General features: G+C 46.3%; 1 protein-coding gene across 4 annotated transcripts in view; it reads left to right on the plus strand.

Moving 5' to 3' along the window:
- The first annotated feature begins 696 nt into the window (after positions 1-696).
- Positions 697-16,495, plus strand: part of OGT (O-linked N-acetylglucosamine (GlcNAc) transferase) — a 668,897-nt gene continuing 653,098 nt past the window's right edge. For 2 of the 4 annotated variants that reach the window (XM_085608464.1, XM_085608465.1), the window contains exon 1: positions 697-1,120. In XM_085608464.1, coding sequence (XP_085464590.1) covers positions 1,084-1,120 — 37 coding nt within the window. In that variant the 5' untranslated portion in view covers positions 697-1,083. The remainder of the gene's footprint in view (positions 1,121-16,495) is intronic. The other 2 variants (XM_085608463.1, XM_085608462.1) reach the window with 2 other exon arrangements.

Genomic DNA, 16,495 nt, shown 5'->3' on the forward strand with positions numbered 1-16,495 from the left:
GATTGGGCATTTCCACATCATGTATTTTGTAGTTTGTTAACACCTGCCTGTTGGGTAATGTAGTTTGTATTTTATTATTTGCTGCGAGTAAATAGTAAAGAAACGTAAACATAATCCTGGCCTCCATGTCCCTAATAGATTCGAAAAATTCCTTTAGGATTGCTAAGAAATTTTCCTCTAGAACCCTAAGGAAAAATAACTTCCGTGACGTTTTGGGAGGGGCGTGGCTCACGAGAGCCTGGAGGGTTTCTGACCGAAATGCTATAGGTTTAGAGATAGAAGAAGGACAAGACCAGCTTTGTGTAAACATGGAGCCATTGTTGAACCAAATGGTGTGTATGGAAAACAGGCAAAGGGGTTTAATTTTCTCTAAGTAACTTGGTATTTTCATAGGATAAACATATTTTCAGAGAAACTACTTTATATACATATTTTAAAAAAATCTAGTTATACGCATTCCACGTTTAACTTTTATTTCCCTTCGTCCCATGTGATAATAGATTTTTAGTAGCCATTAAAACAGAAGGTGAATTTTTATTGCATACATTAGAATGTGACATATATTTACGTCGTTGGAAGAGGTTTGACAACATAACTCCATCGTCCCGTTCTGTGTTACGTTTTCCCTGGTAGAATACGAGACCCCACTTCTACCGGTGCGCATGCGCGTTGCGACCGTATTTGTCGCATTGCTACAGCGCGGAGGGATACCTGTGTCGGATATCGGTGTTTTACGCTCTCCGGCTGCTCTCTTCACCCCTGCCTGTAACCGTTAGATCAGCGTGAGCCGAGCTCGGTGTGAGTGCGGCGGCTGGTTCTAGCCGGGGCCTCTTCCTTTGTGGGCGGGGCTTGTTATTCATCGCACTTCTTTGTTTGGAAGTAGGCCCGGCTGCGGCTGTTGTCCTCGGTCCCCGAGCGGTCGCCATTTCAGACGCGACGTCAGAGCGAGGAGCGCCGAGCCGAGCCTGCACAGAGGAGCCGAGCCAGCACCGGCCGGAGAGAGGACGCCGCCCACTGGACCTAGACAAGCATCCAGACCACCGCCTGCACCCCCGGTGCCCCCCAGCAGCTAGCCCGGAAACCATGGCTTCATCCGTGGGCAACGTGGCCGACAGCACAGGTAACGGCGGCGGGCTCCGGGCACATCCCATGCCCCCCCCCCCCCCCCCACCCACCCCGGCCCAGCGGGCTTCGGGGGCCGACACGAGCACAGCCCCTGGCTCTGCAGCAGGAGCTCCGTGCGAGCCCTGGAGAAGGAACAGCACATGGGCGGGATGAAAACACAGCAGCGTGGCGCGAGACGCCGCACGGCACAGACTATAGAGGCCCACACACCCTCCAGGGCATGCCACCACAGCATTAGCTGCTCATCACATGCCACCACAGCAGGAACTACACGTGTCAGTACAGCAGGAACCACACGTCACCACAGCAGGGATAACACAGCACATGTCACCACAGCAGGGATAACACAGCACATGTCACCACAGCAGGGACAGCACATGTCACCACAGCAGGGACAGCACATGTCACCACAGCAGGGACAGCACATGTCACCACAGCAGGAGCAACACATGTTACCGCAGCAGGAACTGCTAATCACATGTCACCACAGCAGGGACAACACAACACATGCCAACACAGCACATGTCACCACAGCAGGAACAACACAGCACATGTCACCACAGCAGGGACAGCACATGTCACCGCAGCAGGAACTGCTAATCACATGCCACCACAGCAGGAACACCACAGCACATGCCACCACAGCAGGGACAACATGTGCCACCACAGCAGGGACAACATGTGCCACCACAGCAGGGACAACATGTGTCACCACAGCAGGGACAACACGTGTCACTGCAGAAGGAACTGCTAATCACATGTCACCACAGCAGGAACAGCACATGTCACCACAGCAGGGACAACACATGCCAACACAGCACATGCCGCCACAGCACATGCTGCCACAGCAGGGACAACACATGCTGCCACAGCAGGGACAACACATGCTGCCACAGCAGGGACAACACATGCTGCCACAGCAGGGACAACACATGCTGCCACAGCAGGGACAACACATGCTGCCACAGCAGGGACAACACATGCTGCCACAGCAGGGACAACACATGCTGCCACAGCAGGGACAACACATGCTGCCACAGCAGGGACAACACATGCTGCCACAGCAGGGACAACACATGCTGCCACAGCAGGGACAACACATGCTGCCACAGCAGGGACAACACATGCTGCCACAGCAGGGACAACACATGCTGCCACAGCAGGGACAACACATGCTGCCACAGCAGGGACAACACATGCTGCCACAGCAGGGACAACACATGCCGCCACAGCAGGGACAACACAGCATGTCACAACGGCAGGGACAACACAGCACATGCCACCACAGCAGGAACTGCAATTTTCACTTTGAATCTGTTTTGGTTATTCTGTCTTGTATGCTTATTACCTTGTGATGCATAATCTGTAAAGCGCTCTGCTACCCTCGGTGGTCATGCTCACGCTATATAAAACGTTCTAAATAAACATGCCACCACAGCAGGAACTGCTCCTCACATGTCACCACAGCAGGAAAAACACATGCCTGGGATGCAGACATAGCAACGTGCCACATGCTACAGAGACACATACCCTTTCCAAGGCATGTCGCCACAGCAAGAACAGCACATGCCTGGGATGCAAACACAGCAACGTTTGTCACAGGTACTGGCTTTAGCCATCACACGCCACAGAGGCCGACACACCCTCCAGGGCATGCCACCACATCAAGAACACTGCACATCACAATGAACCACACTAGGAACATCACAGCACATGCCACCACAGCAGGGTACAGCACGTCATCACAGCAGGAACAGCAGCACTGCATGTCACACGGCTCATGTCACCACAGCCGGAACAATACAGTAGACAGCACCGTGCCACTATAGCAGAAACAGCATGTCACCTCAGCAGGTGCAAGACTCGTATTGAAGTGATTTGATTAATAAAGGGGAGAAACATTTCGTTTCAACTTAAATGTGCACACATCTATGGGAAAGGAGTTCCTGCCCTACATAGTTTTGGATATTCAAGGGCACTGCCAGACACAGTGGAACAGATGTCGTAACACACCACTATTTCAAAAAAGAAAAACACACGCAAATAATTGAGTGGACTGAGAATATTTGTTATAACCTCAGCAGGTAGAGCACATGCAACTATAGCAGGTACAGTGTATGCCACCCACTCAATAGCACATTTCACAGCAGCAAGCTTCAGACCTGCAAGGCACAGTACATGCCTGAAATATGAAAACAGCAAAGTGCCACATGCATGACGAGTTATGGCACTGCACTCTGAGCATCACACAACACATGCCACAGTGGCCAACACAAACACCCACAAACACCTGTTACAGAAGCAGGCACAATACAAACATGGATCACAGGTAGTGGCACCTGCTCTGGACAGCACCCCACTAAAAACAGCTTTCAGCACCTGTTACCAAAGAAGGAACAACAATTTAACGCAAATGACCGCAACAGCCTGTGACTGACAACACACATCACAGAAGGCAACACTCATGGCAAGCAGCCACATCACCTTGTTAGTGCTAACATATTCAAGGCACATCATTTAGCAAGAAAGCGCCTGGTTAAGAGGGTATCCGGGGGTCACATGCGTCCACACACACTGCAGCCTCATCTCTTGACCCTGACGGAATTACTTCAGGGCTGTGGCCCGTTCCCTGGCACAGCAGCAGTCCTCACCTATGAGTCTTTGATCTGGCAGCGCCCCATGAGCTCCTGTCTCTCGTTCAGCCCCAAGCTTTCATGAAGGACTCTGATTTGATTACAACTGTGCCTTGGATTGAGTTCGGCCTTCACTCCGACTTGACCTTTCCATGGTTTGATCTTTCTTTGGTGGTGATAGGTTTGTTTTTTAGCATAGACTTATTCTAGATTCACATACTATGTGCATATTCCGCCATCTATCTTGTGTTTTGTCCTTTGAACGGGAACCTCACCGGCTTGGGGGAAACAGCCCGAGTTAGAGCAGAGCGCTGGTAGTAAGACAATGCTACTGCACATTGTGGACCGCTTACCCATGTTTTTGAAATCGGGGAAAGGAGTATTTGTAAAAATCTCAAAGAGCAGAATTTTATTTACATCCCATTACTGCTTGCCTTGAAAACGTCCGTAGGACGAAACACGTGTCGGCTGCTATTGTGCTTGTTTTGTATGAAAAGCCTGGATAATAAAAAGAAAAATCATTCCGGACTGCTTTTGTATACTTGAGTAGCTGCGAATCCGCACTACTGTGTGGACTACCTGTGAGTGCCTCGGTACTTTTTTTATGTGAATAGGTTTCTTTGGAGTCCTGCTCTAGAGGCTATACCCTTCAAGTGGCTGGGGGGTTTTGTTACCTTGGACTGCAATTCACTAATTGTTAACCGTTTGCTTATCCGGTAAATTTGCCCAATAGATGTGCATTTGTATAAGGCAGAGCCACTTTTTTCAGTTTTGGTACAAGAAATGTGAATCAAGGCTGCGTCATTGTATTATCTTCCAAACAGAACATGTGTATAGCTCACTTGAAAGCATATGCTCAAAGCAAGAAGTGAGGTGGAGATGCCGATCCCAGAGCGGAGAGCACAGTATTGTAGGAGAGTAGACTGACCCTAAAATATAGCAGAAAAAGAAGTCTTAGTCTGAGAAATCCCAGAAAGCGTTTATCTCTGGAGTTTAAGCAGTAGGAGCCCACATCGAGAATACAGACACATGCGAAGGAAAGGATCAGTGTAAAACTGCTCTGTACTCGTCTGGAGTACAGGAAGTTCCACTCCTCTTCACACTGGAGGACGTGCATTGATTCAGCCTTATTGGGGCATGGGAGATGTCCTCAGCCTGTCCAGCTTCACTATCCTTTCCACTTATGCCACTTTATGGTGTCATAGTAAGGAGTTCCAGTAGACTTAGTTAGGTTACGGATGAATACGTTTTTTGTTCTTAGATGTTAAGTAGGTTTTCCAGTAAAGATGTAAATAAGGCCACACTAGGAGCAGCCTCCCTGCTGCTCATCCCAGGATCCAGCAGACACTCCACCTCACAGCAAACCTCACATTCCAATGACATCACCATACACACCAACATTCTACCCAACACATTCACACTGGGTGAGCAGCAGAGGCAGGGAAACGGGGGAGATGCATGGTATAAAACCTTGGCTATAACAACTCCCCCTGCAGAACATGAAGATCACAAAGGACAGGAGTGTTTTTGTTGCCTTGATTCCACCTATGTCTAGACCCCTCCCCCCCCCCCCCCGCCTTCCCTGCCCGAACATTATTACAAACAAGACTGCTTTTATGGCCTGGGTTCAACCCGTGTGTTTGGTTTACTCCCACTGCAGAACATGGTCACAAAGGACAGGAGTGTTTTTGTGGCGTGATTTTGCCCGAGGTTGCATCACTCCCCCTGCAGGCCCTGAAGATCACAAAGGACAGGAGTGTTTGTAGCTGTGATTCCACCGGTGTTTGCATCATTCCCCCTGCGGAACATGAAGATCACGAAGGACAGGAGTGCTTTTGTGGCCTTGATTCCACCGGTGTGTTTGCATCACTCCCCCTGCAGAACATGAAGATCACGAAGGACAGGAGTATTTGTAGCTGTGATTCCACCGGTGTTTGCATCACTCCCCCTGCAGAACATGAAGATCACAAAGGACAGGAGTGCTTTTGTGGCCTTGATTCCACCGGTGTTTGCATCACTCCCGCTGCAGAACATGAAGATCACGAAGGACAGGAGTGCTTTTGTGGCCTTGATTCCACCGGTGTTTGCATCACTCTCCCTGCAGAACATGAAGATCACAAAGGACAGGAGTGCTTTTGTGGCCTTGATTCCACCGGTGTGTTTGCATCACTCCCCCTGCAGAACATGAAGATCACGAAGGACAGGAGTGCTTTTGTGGCCTTGATTCCACCGGTGTGTTTGCATCACTCCCCCTGCAGAACATGAAGGACAGGAGTGCTTTTGTGGCCTTGATTCCACCGGTGTTTGCATCACTCCCCCTGCAGAACATGAAGATCACGAAGGACAGGAGTGCTTTTGTGGCCTTGATTCCACCGGTGTTTGCATCACTCCCCCTGCAGAACATGAAGATCACGAAGGACAGGAGTGCTTTTGTGGCCTTGATTCCACCGGTGTTTGCATCACTCCCCCTGCAGAACATGAAGATCACAAAGGACAGGAGTGCTTTTGTGGCCTTGATTCCACCGGTGTGTTTGCATCACTCCCCCTGCAGAACATGAAGGACAGGAGTGCTGCTTGTGATTATGGCGTGCTGGGAATCCTGGCTGTGGATGCTCAACCCTCTCACCATGTAGGGAGGCCTTGATGGCTTTTCCCTTGAAGTCTAGTTTGAGTTCATCCTCTGCTTTGAAGTTGAGTGCCATGAATGTTGGGTGGCACCTTCTTTGGTGACCTGCGATGGTCCAGTGTAGCTGTAGGCTTTCCTGTTGCCATGACTTGTTGGTCCTCATTTGTGAGAGGTCATTCTTGTCTAGGTAATTTCTCTTGTCTTTATTTAATCTGTTAACAAAAGGTTTGCCCTTGATGGTTGGAGGTAGTTCTTCTGACAGGTGGTTTGTTTGGTGCTATAGTTGGTAAGGGGTCTTTGTGGCGCAGTGGTACCTCCGAGGAGAATGGAAGGGCGAAAATATCCTTTGTTTACTAAGTGGCCCTTCTACAGTTGTGTGCTCAGTGTAAGGTCTCTCTTCACAGGCGACACTTCACCTGGTGAACATGCTCCAAGGACCGAAGAAAAATGAAGACCAGGAAGCAACCTGCAGTTTTCACCTATGTTTTGGGCTGTGTTGTCATGTTAAGCTGATTTTCATTTACTGAGAAATGGCATCAGTGTTTTTTACCACTTTTATGATTGCATACGTTTGAAATTGTAATGGTGACACTAAATATATTATATCGTGGGGTTCAACCCTTATCCCCCACTCCCCAAGTCCATTAACACTAAATCATATATCCTTAATCTTGTATCCCTAGCTAACCATTCAGCCTTAAACATAGCCTTCTAACAGGGGACACTAGAATCATGCAGCTGTAGAGGATGCAGCACATTTTATGTTAGTATTTAATTTTGTCATTTTTAACGCAAGCCAACTCTGGGCAAATGTTTCACCTCATTAGTACTACCATAAGACCCCAAAAGGCAGCAATGAACATCAACAAACTGAGCAGTTAACCTTTAAGAAGGGTCTTCCACTATGTGGCAACATATTGTCGCATGTTTAGGAACTTTTTATCGTTTGAGCCAGGAACTATTTCTTTGACATCTGCAGATTATTCAGCACATGGCTTATGCTGCAAATCCATAAGTATGCAGAAAATGCCACAGCCACAAAATCACATAATTCTAGTAGCCATGCTTATAATTCGACCCCATAATCCTGTAGCACAAACCCCTATACCACTTCTGTTTACAGTGACCTGCACATATATAAAACACTTGTTTAAGGGACAACAGGATTCTTGAGATTCACTTGTAAAAAAAAAAAAAAACAAAGAAACCTTTTGGTGTCATGCAGTGAGATCACAAATTATGGCAGCGTTCTCAAATCCACCCTGTTAATAGCCTCACTGGTTGTGCCAGGGCCCACATTATCTGGGTTTGCATCCTAATGCTATGATTTTACCACCTTTTGGACAAATCTATTTACCAGAGCTAGAATTATTTGGCAAAGGGTAGTTCCAGGAGGTTTGGAATACCCTAAGTTTGTTCCCACCCTGAAACTGATTTGTTTAAGGGTATTCTCTAACTCCTCTTCAGTATCTTCCCACACCTGAAAGTAGTTGGATATGTGCTCCTGACAAAGGCAGAGAGAGGGTGGGAGTAGCAAAAGGGAATTCGGAATTGTTATTGGATTTTCTTTTACGCGAGCAAATATAAATGTGTATAATGGTTAACGTGAAAAGGCAATACAGAGAAGTTTGCTGGGAGTATCGCTTCCACATGAAATCTACACTAATACAAGGACGTCTACCTGTGGATGCCGGTTTGACTTTATTGAAGAATCGGGCCCTTATTTTTTGTCATGTTGACTTTAATGGTTTTACATCAATTCTTCGTTACTAGCTTCCCTTTAATTATGGAAAAGGGTTGACTCGACTGAGGCAGGAAACCGCAAATGATGCGGGGTAATACAGCACATTTTGTGATATCATTACTCTTAATATTTTGTCATTTACACAGCCGTAAGCGTCAGTATTTGTAAAGGACCTCACACTGCACAGCAATGCGCATTGAGTTTTTAGTAACTTTTGATCCGTTTAGGCCAGAAACTATTTTCTTGTGTTAAAATCTGCAGATTGTCCAACAGATAATCGAATATATGGCAAATGTGGCACATCCTTAAATTTATAGAACATGTAGCAGCCACCCAATTCCATTACACATTTCTTTTAAGGTCTCTCCTACTACAAAGCAGGCGCTGACTCTGAAGGCTTGCTACCTGGCAGGGGGCTTGGAGGCTTCCCATTGGCTGCATTCATTGCCACTCATTTGCTTCTCGTTCGTCGGCTTCCGTAGGTTTTCTTTATTTGGCTGCACTGTGGCTTGTGAGTGTACAAGGGTTTGCAGTCCATTGCTAAACATTTGCTGGCTTCATTGTCACTCTTGTTTGCAGATGTGACTTTCGAAGTTTTGAGGCAGTCCAGCTGTGTTGAGATCTTGGTTGGCGTCCAATTGGGGTCCTCAACGTCTCAAAGGCTGTCGTGCCAGAGGGATGCTCTTAGTGCTTAGCTTTAGTGTAGCTTATCTATAAAGATGTCTCTCACCAATAGGCAGTCCCTAGGGCATGGGGGGGGGCTGCATGGAGTACCAGGCCTCAAACTTGCTAGACTAGCAGGTCTAGTACTCAACCGGTTATGTATTTGACCCGCAAACTTGTCTCCGATTATGTTGTCCTAGGCAAATCTAGGCCGTCCTATTTCATCACATTTGAGAGCACACTCAAATAGGAGTTCGGCATTTCTTCTGTACAGAAAAGGGCTTTAGTTTGATTCGAGTGAACGTTTCCACCTTGCGCAGTAAGAATCTATCCACATGAGCTGACTTGCCTGTTCACTAATGGCATTACCATCAGGCTTGCCAGCAGGGCATGGGTAGGAGTGTTTCTCAGTTCATATTTACAACTCACTTTTAATAAATATTACTAAAGCATGAGGTGGTAACGCACGGTCCTCTGCAGACACAATGTCCTATTGAAAGGGCCAAAAACATTCCCATTAACATGCATATAAATCTGTAACACCCAGTTAAGTGTTCTCATTTGTTTTCATCCTATTAAAATATTTTTTTCATCACACAATTAAAAAAAAAAAAAGGGCTTTTATAAATGACCTATATTTTGAAATGTTTGTACAGTTCACTTAGGTAATTAAATGTTAAAAAAAGAAACCTGACACCCTACAGCCTTTTAGTTCACTCTCTACAGCACGTCACAGTTCACTTTACAAAATCCTGGAACTCTGCAGTCAGAGAAAGAAAAGTAATTGTAAGAAGTTGTAAACTGACTTCTGACCTCTGTCTTTTCACAGAGCAAATGTGACAAGATGCAAACCAGATTTAAAGAGATCCTTATTGCTCCTTCACTTTGAGTCACACAACACTATTCTTTGTCAGCTCTCCAGAACATTCGAGTGAAGTCTAAATCTGGCTTGTGCTGATGAAATCTGGCTCGCCAGGGCGAGGAGATTTCTTGGGGCCTGATTGTTTGTGGTTAAACAGGTTTGGGCTGCCTGAGCACTGCTTGATCTAAATAGGTATATTCGAATATTTGTACTCTGATAAACCTTTGGGCTGTGTTTCAAGCCCCCTCGCTCTGGAAGGGTGAGAGCATTTGCTGAACTCCCAGGTGTGGGGTTTGTCCTATTCATAAAGTTCACTGTTCTACACCAAGGTAATGCAGCCGGATCCCGGATTTAAGTGGCAGCCAGTGTGAGCTTTCCTGTGCAAACGGACCTGTACCGGAGGTTGAATGTTGGGTGGCTGCCAGAAGCCATCTGAACTGGGTGTGCCAGGGATTTAACACGACCATAGCAAGTCGCTTCACTGCTTATCACACTAACAGTTGCACGAGGCCAGTGCTCCATGAAAGCCTTTTTTATTTACATATTAAACATAGGTGGCTACTTTTTAGAGAGAACGGATATTTTGCTTTAGAAACCTGTCCATTTTATTGTTTTTCCATTTTTAGGTCGAGCCTCTGGCAGCGCGCATGCGCTACTTAGGAAATCGACCTCTTGGAATCACTTAAGCTTCAGGAGAAGCTCGTGCCTGTGGTGCTTGCACTCCATTGGCCTTTGCGTCTTGCTTCAGCACGCAATTGGCCAAAGGCGTGTGGAGGTCCCAGCTGCTTCGTAAATGTTCACTCCCAGAGCGTTTTACTTTCGGGAGCCAGGAGCGGTGCGCAGGGGCCATCTGGGTTTAATTAACGTGTGTGCGCTTGTTTCCCACGCAGTGTCTCTTCTCTCCCCCCCCCCCTCCTTTCAGGCTGTGTTTGTAAGTATTCTCTGTGCGCTGGAGTTATGATGTTTCTGGAGCGGTGTGCATGGGCCAACTGTTATTTTTTTTTTTTTTTTTAATCATTAGCTTGGTTTGAATGATTATTTTAGTCTCCGAGGGCTCTCGCCGGCCTTGTCACGATCTCACGCGGAACGGGGCACTCTCCTGTCTTCGGGCCGGGCTCCGCTGTCACCTGGCCTCTCTAGTCCCCGCTCGAGTTTTGTTCAGATTCATTCACGGGTTTGTTCCCATTCTATCCGAACAAGGCTCGTGATGTATCGCCGGGCCTCACAGGCCGTGCACTCTATCAGTTCCTCCCACAATTATACGTTAACTAATTCCTCCTCCACCCCATCTCCTCAGAGGTCGTCACAAATTGACAGAGCTCCCTCCACCTCCCTCTGCTCATCCCTCATCCTCCACCCCAAAGCCAAGGAGAGGATTAATCCCAGCTTGGCCAAGGAAAGGTCCTGTCCGTTTTCGCGTTCCGTATAATGGATCCTGTACTCTGTCACCTGCCTCTGCAATTTCGTTCTCATTCAGCCTCTGTCAGACCTCGTAATCTGACAGTGGCAAGACCCCGACCACCACTGTACCTTTTAATATTCTCCCTTACCCACCATTTTACTATGCAATGTTTCTGCCTATACTAACCCCCCACCCCCTCGTGTCCCCATCAGGCCACTTCTTCAATCTACAACTGCCAGGCTTGTTTCACTCTTGCATTGCGACCTGAGCGTGTAAACAAGAGCACGAGCAGGCCGGCTGAGTCACGGTTCACCCAGAGCAGGCTTCAGCGTCGAGAGATGCGCCCGCCCTCACCACTCCTCTTTTTCCTGGAATCGGGATTGACCCTGCAAATCGGGGACGTCTGGTCACCATTCACTTCTGCGCTCCTGTTCGTGAAATGGCCCCAAATTGGTCTGTGCGTTGTCTTCCGGCCCTCCATCTCGGAGTACCTTTGAGACAGACTTCTGTTAAGGTTTCAGAGTGGGCACGCCTGGCAAAGTTGTCTTTATAATGTGCTGCACGGCTAAAGACTTATGCGGTCCCAAAGGCGAGACCTATTGGCTATGCCGAAAGCTGTATGGCTGAATCTTTAGTTCGTCATGCCCCCGGAAGGACTTCTGTGGCTTTGAATATCCCAGCACTCGTGGGGTGGGCGCCAGCATGTCCATGGCCCTGTTTCTCTTGTCGGAAATGAATAGACTTCTTCAGTTATTGTGGTGGTTCTGGGGAAGCCATGGCTGGCCACATCAGCTGACACCTGCTCGTCCATGACTGAGCTGAGAGGAGTTTATTTCGTCTTTAGTGGGAGAAGTGTTGTAGAGGGAAGTGTGTAGACACCGGCTTCTAGCTCAGACCCTGCTTCTACCTCAGACCCTGCTTCAAGGAGCTCTAGAGAGCTTTGCAGGGAACAGGACCCATTCAATCTTCATGGTGTCTATAGAAGAGGTGGTGATCCCAGTGCCTAGCTACATAGTTTAGAACTGAGACAAAGCCATATATTGGGTGCTTTACATTTAACGCTGCTTTCAAACTCAGTAATTTTATTTGTATATTCCAAGAAGTAGCATGGCACAGTAAGTGGGGAGTACATGGCGGTGCTGGGAGCGTCAGTGAAACACTTGAGAATGGGCCTGCCATGAGGGAGCGGTGTGGGTGCATGTTTATAGAGCAGGAGGGCCGGGAGCTGGAAGACAGGGGATGGTGCAGGATTCTGTAGGGAGAAGGGCATTAGTTCTTGTCCGTTCTGATCTTTGATGTGGGGAGCTGTTCAGGAATTGTCCATGTTGTGCTTTTCTTGTGAGATTTTTTTCCTGTTAGGCAGACTGCCAAAGACCATGCGTGCTGTGGGGGGGGTGGTGTTATGGGGTAGGGGGTTGAGCCTCAACCCTATAACAGCCATGTCAAAAAACAATGCTCTGGGTGAATGTGATTAAAAACTCTTAACATTTGCCTATGCGAGCTGTATTGGCTTTGTCAGTTTATTTTTATATTCCGTAAAGCAACCCACCTACAGTACTCCATGGCTGAAAGTGCTATGCCTCGGTCAACGCTGGCTACTTCATATTCCTTTTTCCCAGCCCCTGCACAGCAGCCATGCAGCGTGAAAACATTGAAAAGCCAATATATAATAAAGAGTCGAAGCAATATAAAGCGGGCTGCGGTGACCACTTCTTGGCACTTGATTAACGTTTTAGCCATGCTGAGCAGCAGCTCCGCATTCTTTGGTTCACTTTGTCACTTTGGTTTGCTTGCTTCTTTTTCAGTGGTTTTCCTTCTGCTGCTTATCCCTCTCCAGAAGCATGCCCGTTTAACTATACTTTTGATTGGCTGTCTTGTTTACCGGCCACTTCTGGCGCAATAACCCAAATCAGCAAAGAACTGGTGTTGCCTTCATTCAGGAAACGGATGAGCAATAAAGATGGCTGCCTTTAATCATGTTTTTATCGCTCAAAATTGCTGTGTTCAAAGACGGAGGGCAAATGGCAGTTTTTGTGTCCTCTTACAAATTGCTGCTTATTTTATTCTGGAGATTGTTTGCTTTTCCTGCTCTGGCTGCAGTTTTGCAAAGTGAACTGTCTGACAATGTTGCTGGGGTACAGGGAATGTGAAATGAGGTGTAGGATGTCCTTTCTTTTTTAACTTCGCATTTAAATAGCTCCTAAATTAACTACACAAATATTTCAAAATAGATCAACAGTTAGGAAAGCACATTTTTATGTTTAATTTTGAAGTGTTAAACTCCGACCTGAACGGTTAAGGGGAGTAACGCCGCACTCTTAAGTCATGACCGTTTTAACATGCAGCTGTAAATTTGGTTTAAGAATGAGTGCATCATTTGTTTAAATGAGTATTAAAGCAATGGGTTAATGTTTTTCGATGGGAAATGTAAATCCTACTTTGAATTTGTTAGTTGAGTAGCTGGTAGTACACCGCAGGCTTATTGAGTCTGTTCTGCGTATGGCACTGGTACGTGTCCTCTTTTAAATTTGTTTAAGCTGGTCTCTTGTATAAGTGGTCATCAGATGAGCTGAAACCACAGCTCCACCCCTGCTTTGAAATATGTTGGTGCCTTCCTTTGCATTTCATGAGTTTAGTTTGTGTCGTAAGGGTAGCAGAGGAGCTAAAGAAGTATTGCTGGATCCTATTGTATCAGCTGAACAGAATTGCTTCTGCGTTGCACCATGTGTTGGAATGAATATTGCTGGAGAGCATGAGTCTGCCTTGCACAAAGAAAAAAAAAACACATGGACCTGATCTAGGATTGGCACATGGAATAAGCTAATGGGAGTGATCCAAAACTGGCAGATATTGTTGCTCTCCTTGCCTGTGGTTTGTTCTGTGCTTGCAAGAAACCCTCTACCGTCGAGTACTTCTTTTTTCCCACCACTCGCCTGATTTCAACAAGGGCCAAAGACGTGCCAGATTTTGCGACGTTGGTGTCTTTGAAGCGATGCATGGAACGGAAGCCCACTATGTGTATATTGGAAAGAAGGTCTGTTTCCACTGCTGTGATGTCGAGTAAAAATCACTGGCTAGGTGAAATATTGGCCCACCATGTCTGGCACAGGATATCATGCTTTTTAGGTGCATTTATCAGACGAAATTCTGTTGCACAGCTTGAGAGCCAATGGCTGAGGTGGGCGGACTTCTAAACTGACGTTTGTTCTTTGAAAACTGACACTTGAGGTTGCCAAGAGTGGGATGAGCTCACAAGGATGTCCATGATCACCCCTGGAGATGGAGAAAACTGCCATTGGGAAAACCATAATGTGTTAAGGGAAAACAGATTCTGTTCAACACAGTAAGCCATCCGCAGAGGTCAAGAATAGAGCTGCTGGAACTGTGGTAATTTGCCTAGGCTCTCCCAGCTTTTCAAGTGGAATTTTGACATTCCTCTTGTATCTGAAGAGGTGCTTAATGTAGAATACTGGCAACTTATTACATTCTACAGATATTTCACATTTCATTTGGCATTTCTCTCAGTAATTCATATTTAACTTGTGCTCTCCATTTCCTTAGCATTTGCCAAGACATTAGAGCCTTTGCTCAAATGCATCTGATTCTGATCAACTTGTATACTCTACTGCCTTGCCCTCAAAGCATAGGAATCCTTTTTGGCTTCACCACACTGTTGACTGGTACTGCAGGTCTGTGCTGCAGAAAGGTATAGGAGAAAGGGAACTTGTGTCTACAGTGAAAAAGTAGACAAGGGTATTAGTTGACCAGTGTGTTCTGGGCTTGGGCAATAAGAATTCCGCACCCTGTAATGGGTGTTCTATTATCTGATCATCTGCTGTAGGCGTCTTGAGTGATCGTCCAGTACTGAGAATCAATTCTCATTGTGATTGTGTCGGATAGCACCACAATATCACTGACTGGATGCAGTTAGGAAAGGAATGAGTGCAACAAACTCCAGTGACCAGTCTCTTGTCTGACCAACAATTAAACTAAACCTGTCCAGCCACTGACACCCACTTGCTACTCTGGGATGTGACTCACAAGCCTACCTATTTATTACCTGCACGTCTGATAGAAATTGGAGTCTCAAAACCTCTTTCAATTTTAGTTTCCTACTAAGCCCTAGATTAGCATTCTTTGTGAGCTTACTAAGTTGGCGTGTAGTTTAGCTGACAAGATGTACCTTAATGACTACAAGGAATTTGTTAGCTCCGTCCCCGTGGCCAGAGTCCACTGTCACCAATTTGTGACAAAATATCAATCTGCATTTAACTCTCACTTCGGGGAAAGACCTGGGATGAGGGAGTCTGCTTTAATGATCATAGAACTTTAGTTAATATTGGTGTATTTAATCAAAATTTGAAGTATTCACAAAATACCATCTTGATATGCAAAGTTGTTTTGTTTTTCAATCTATGCATATACTTGTAAGACCTCTATTTATACTAATGAGTTCTGAATCCAAAAAGCCTGACTCGCTGTCATCCATCAAGTTCTGCTTTGAAATTAGTCTTACCATACTTAAGCAACTGGCTTTGCTTGATTTACAGACCATCCGGGATTTTTCTCTTGAATGGGAATGTCTGCTATTTAACTTTTGCAGCCTGAAGTTCACAAGTGCAAGTTTAGGTTTGTTGCTGTACAACAGCCTGCTGACTGAAAAGGGCCATCCCCAATCCTACATTGCTAAGTTATTATATAGAAGTAGGCGCTCCAGGATGTTCCTATGTTTGAGATCTGCTTGGGTTTTGGGATCTATTCTTCTTTATTTAACCGCACAACCCCTCTACTGGTGGATCACATACGAGAGCAGTGTTTGATTTTGGGAACTGCACCACTTCAGCTGCCACAAAGCACTCGATGGTTCTTGTACTCCAAGTTCCGGCCTCTGTTTGCTGCAGTTACGTCTTCAGTTCTGCTCCACTGGGATGCAGGAACGTTATAACGTTACTGCATCCCATAGGCTGCAGTGCCAAAATCAGTTGCTGCTTTTAGAAGAACCTTAGTTTCAAGCTGAAAAGCACGGAGCAGACTCTGTCCAAAGACAATATCTTTGTATTTTAGGTTACTCAAATCATATGTATAGTATCCGTATGCCGGGTTTTAGCCAGACCTCTTCGTCAATTGGTCTGTTATTGTGTCAAAATGTTTTATTCCACCCACTACAGAGTAGGGCTGTTAGTCAGCCTACTTCAACTGTTGGCTAAATTCAGTGTGAGTGAATCTGTCCTTTCACATTCAGTGTGAATGAGTCTGTCCTTCACAATGTGCACACCCACCCACAAAGTAGTTCCTTTAAGGGGCGGGTATGGCAGTGGGCATTTTTTGAGATTGAAATGTTAGATTTTTCGTGGTTGCAATTTATTTCTTCTTAAAAATGCCTATGAGCTTTTCCAACAATGTTTTGCAAAAACCATTGCACCCCAAACTAAGCAATGAC

The sequence above is a fragment of the Triturus cristatus genome, chromosome 5_2 (genome assembly GCF_964204655.1).
Source record: "Triturus cristatus chromosome 5_2, aTriCri1.1, whole genome shotgun sequence".
NCBI lineage: Eukaryota > Metazoa > Chordata > Amphibia > Caudata > Salamandridae > Triturus > Triturus cristatus.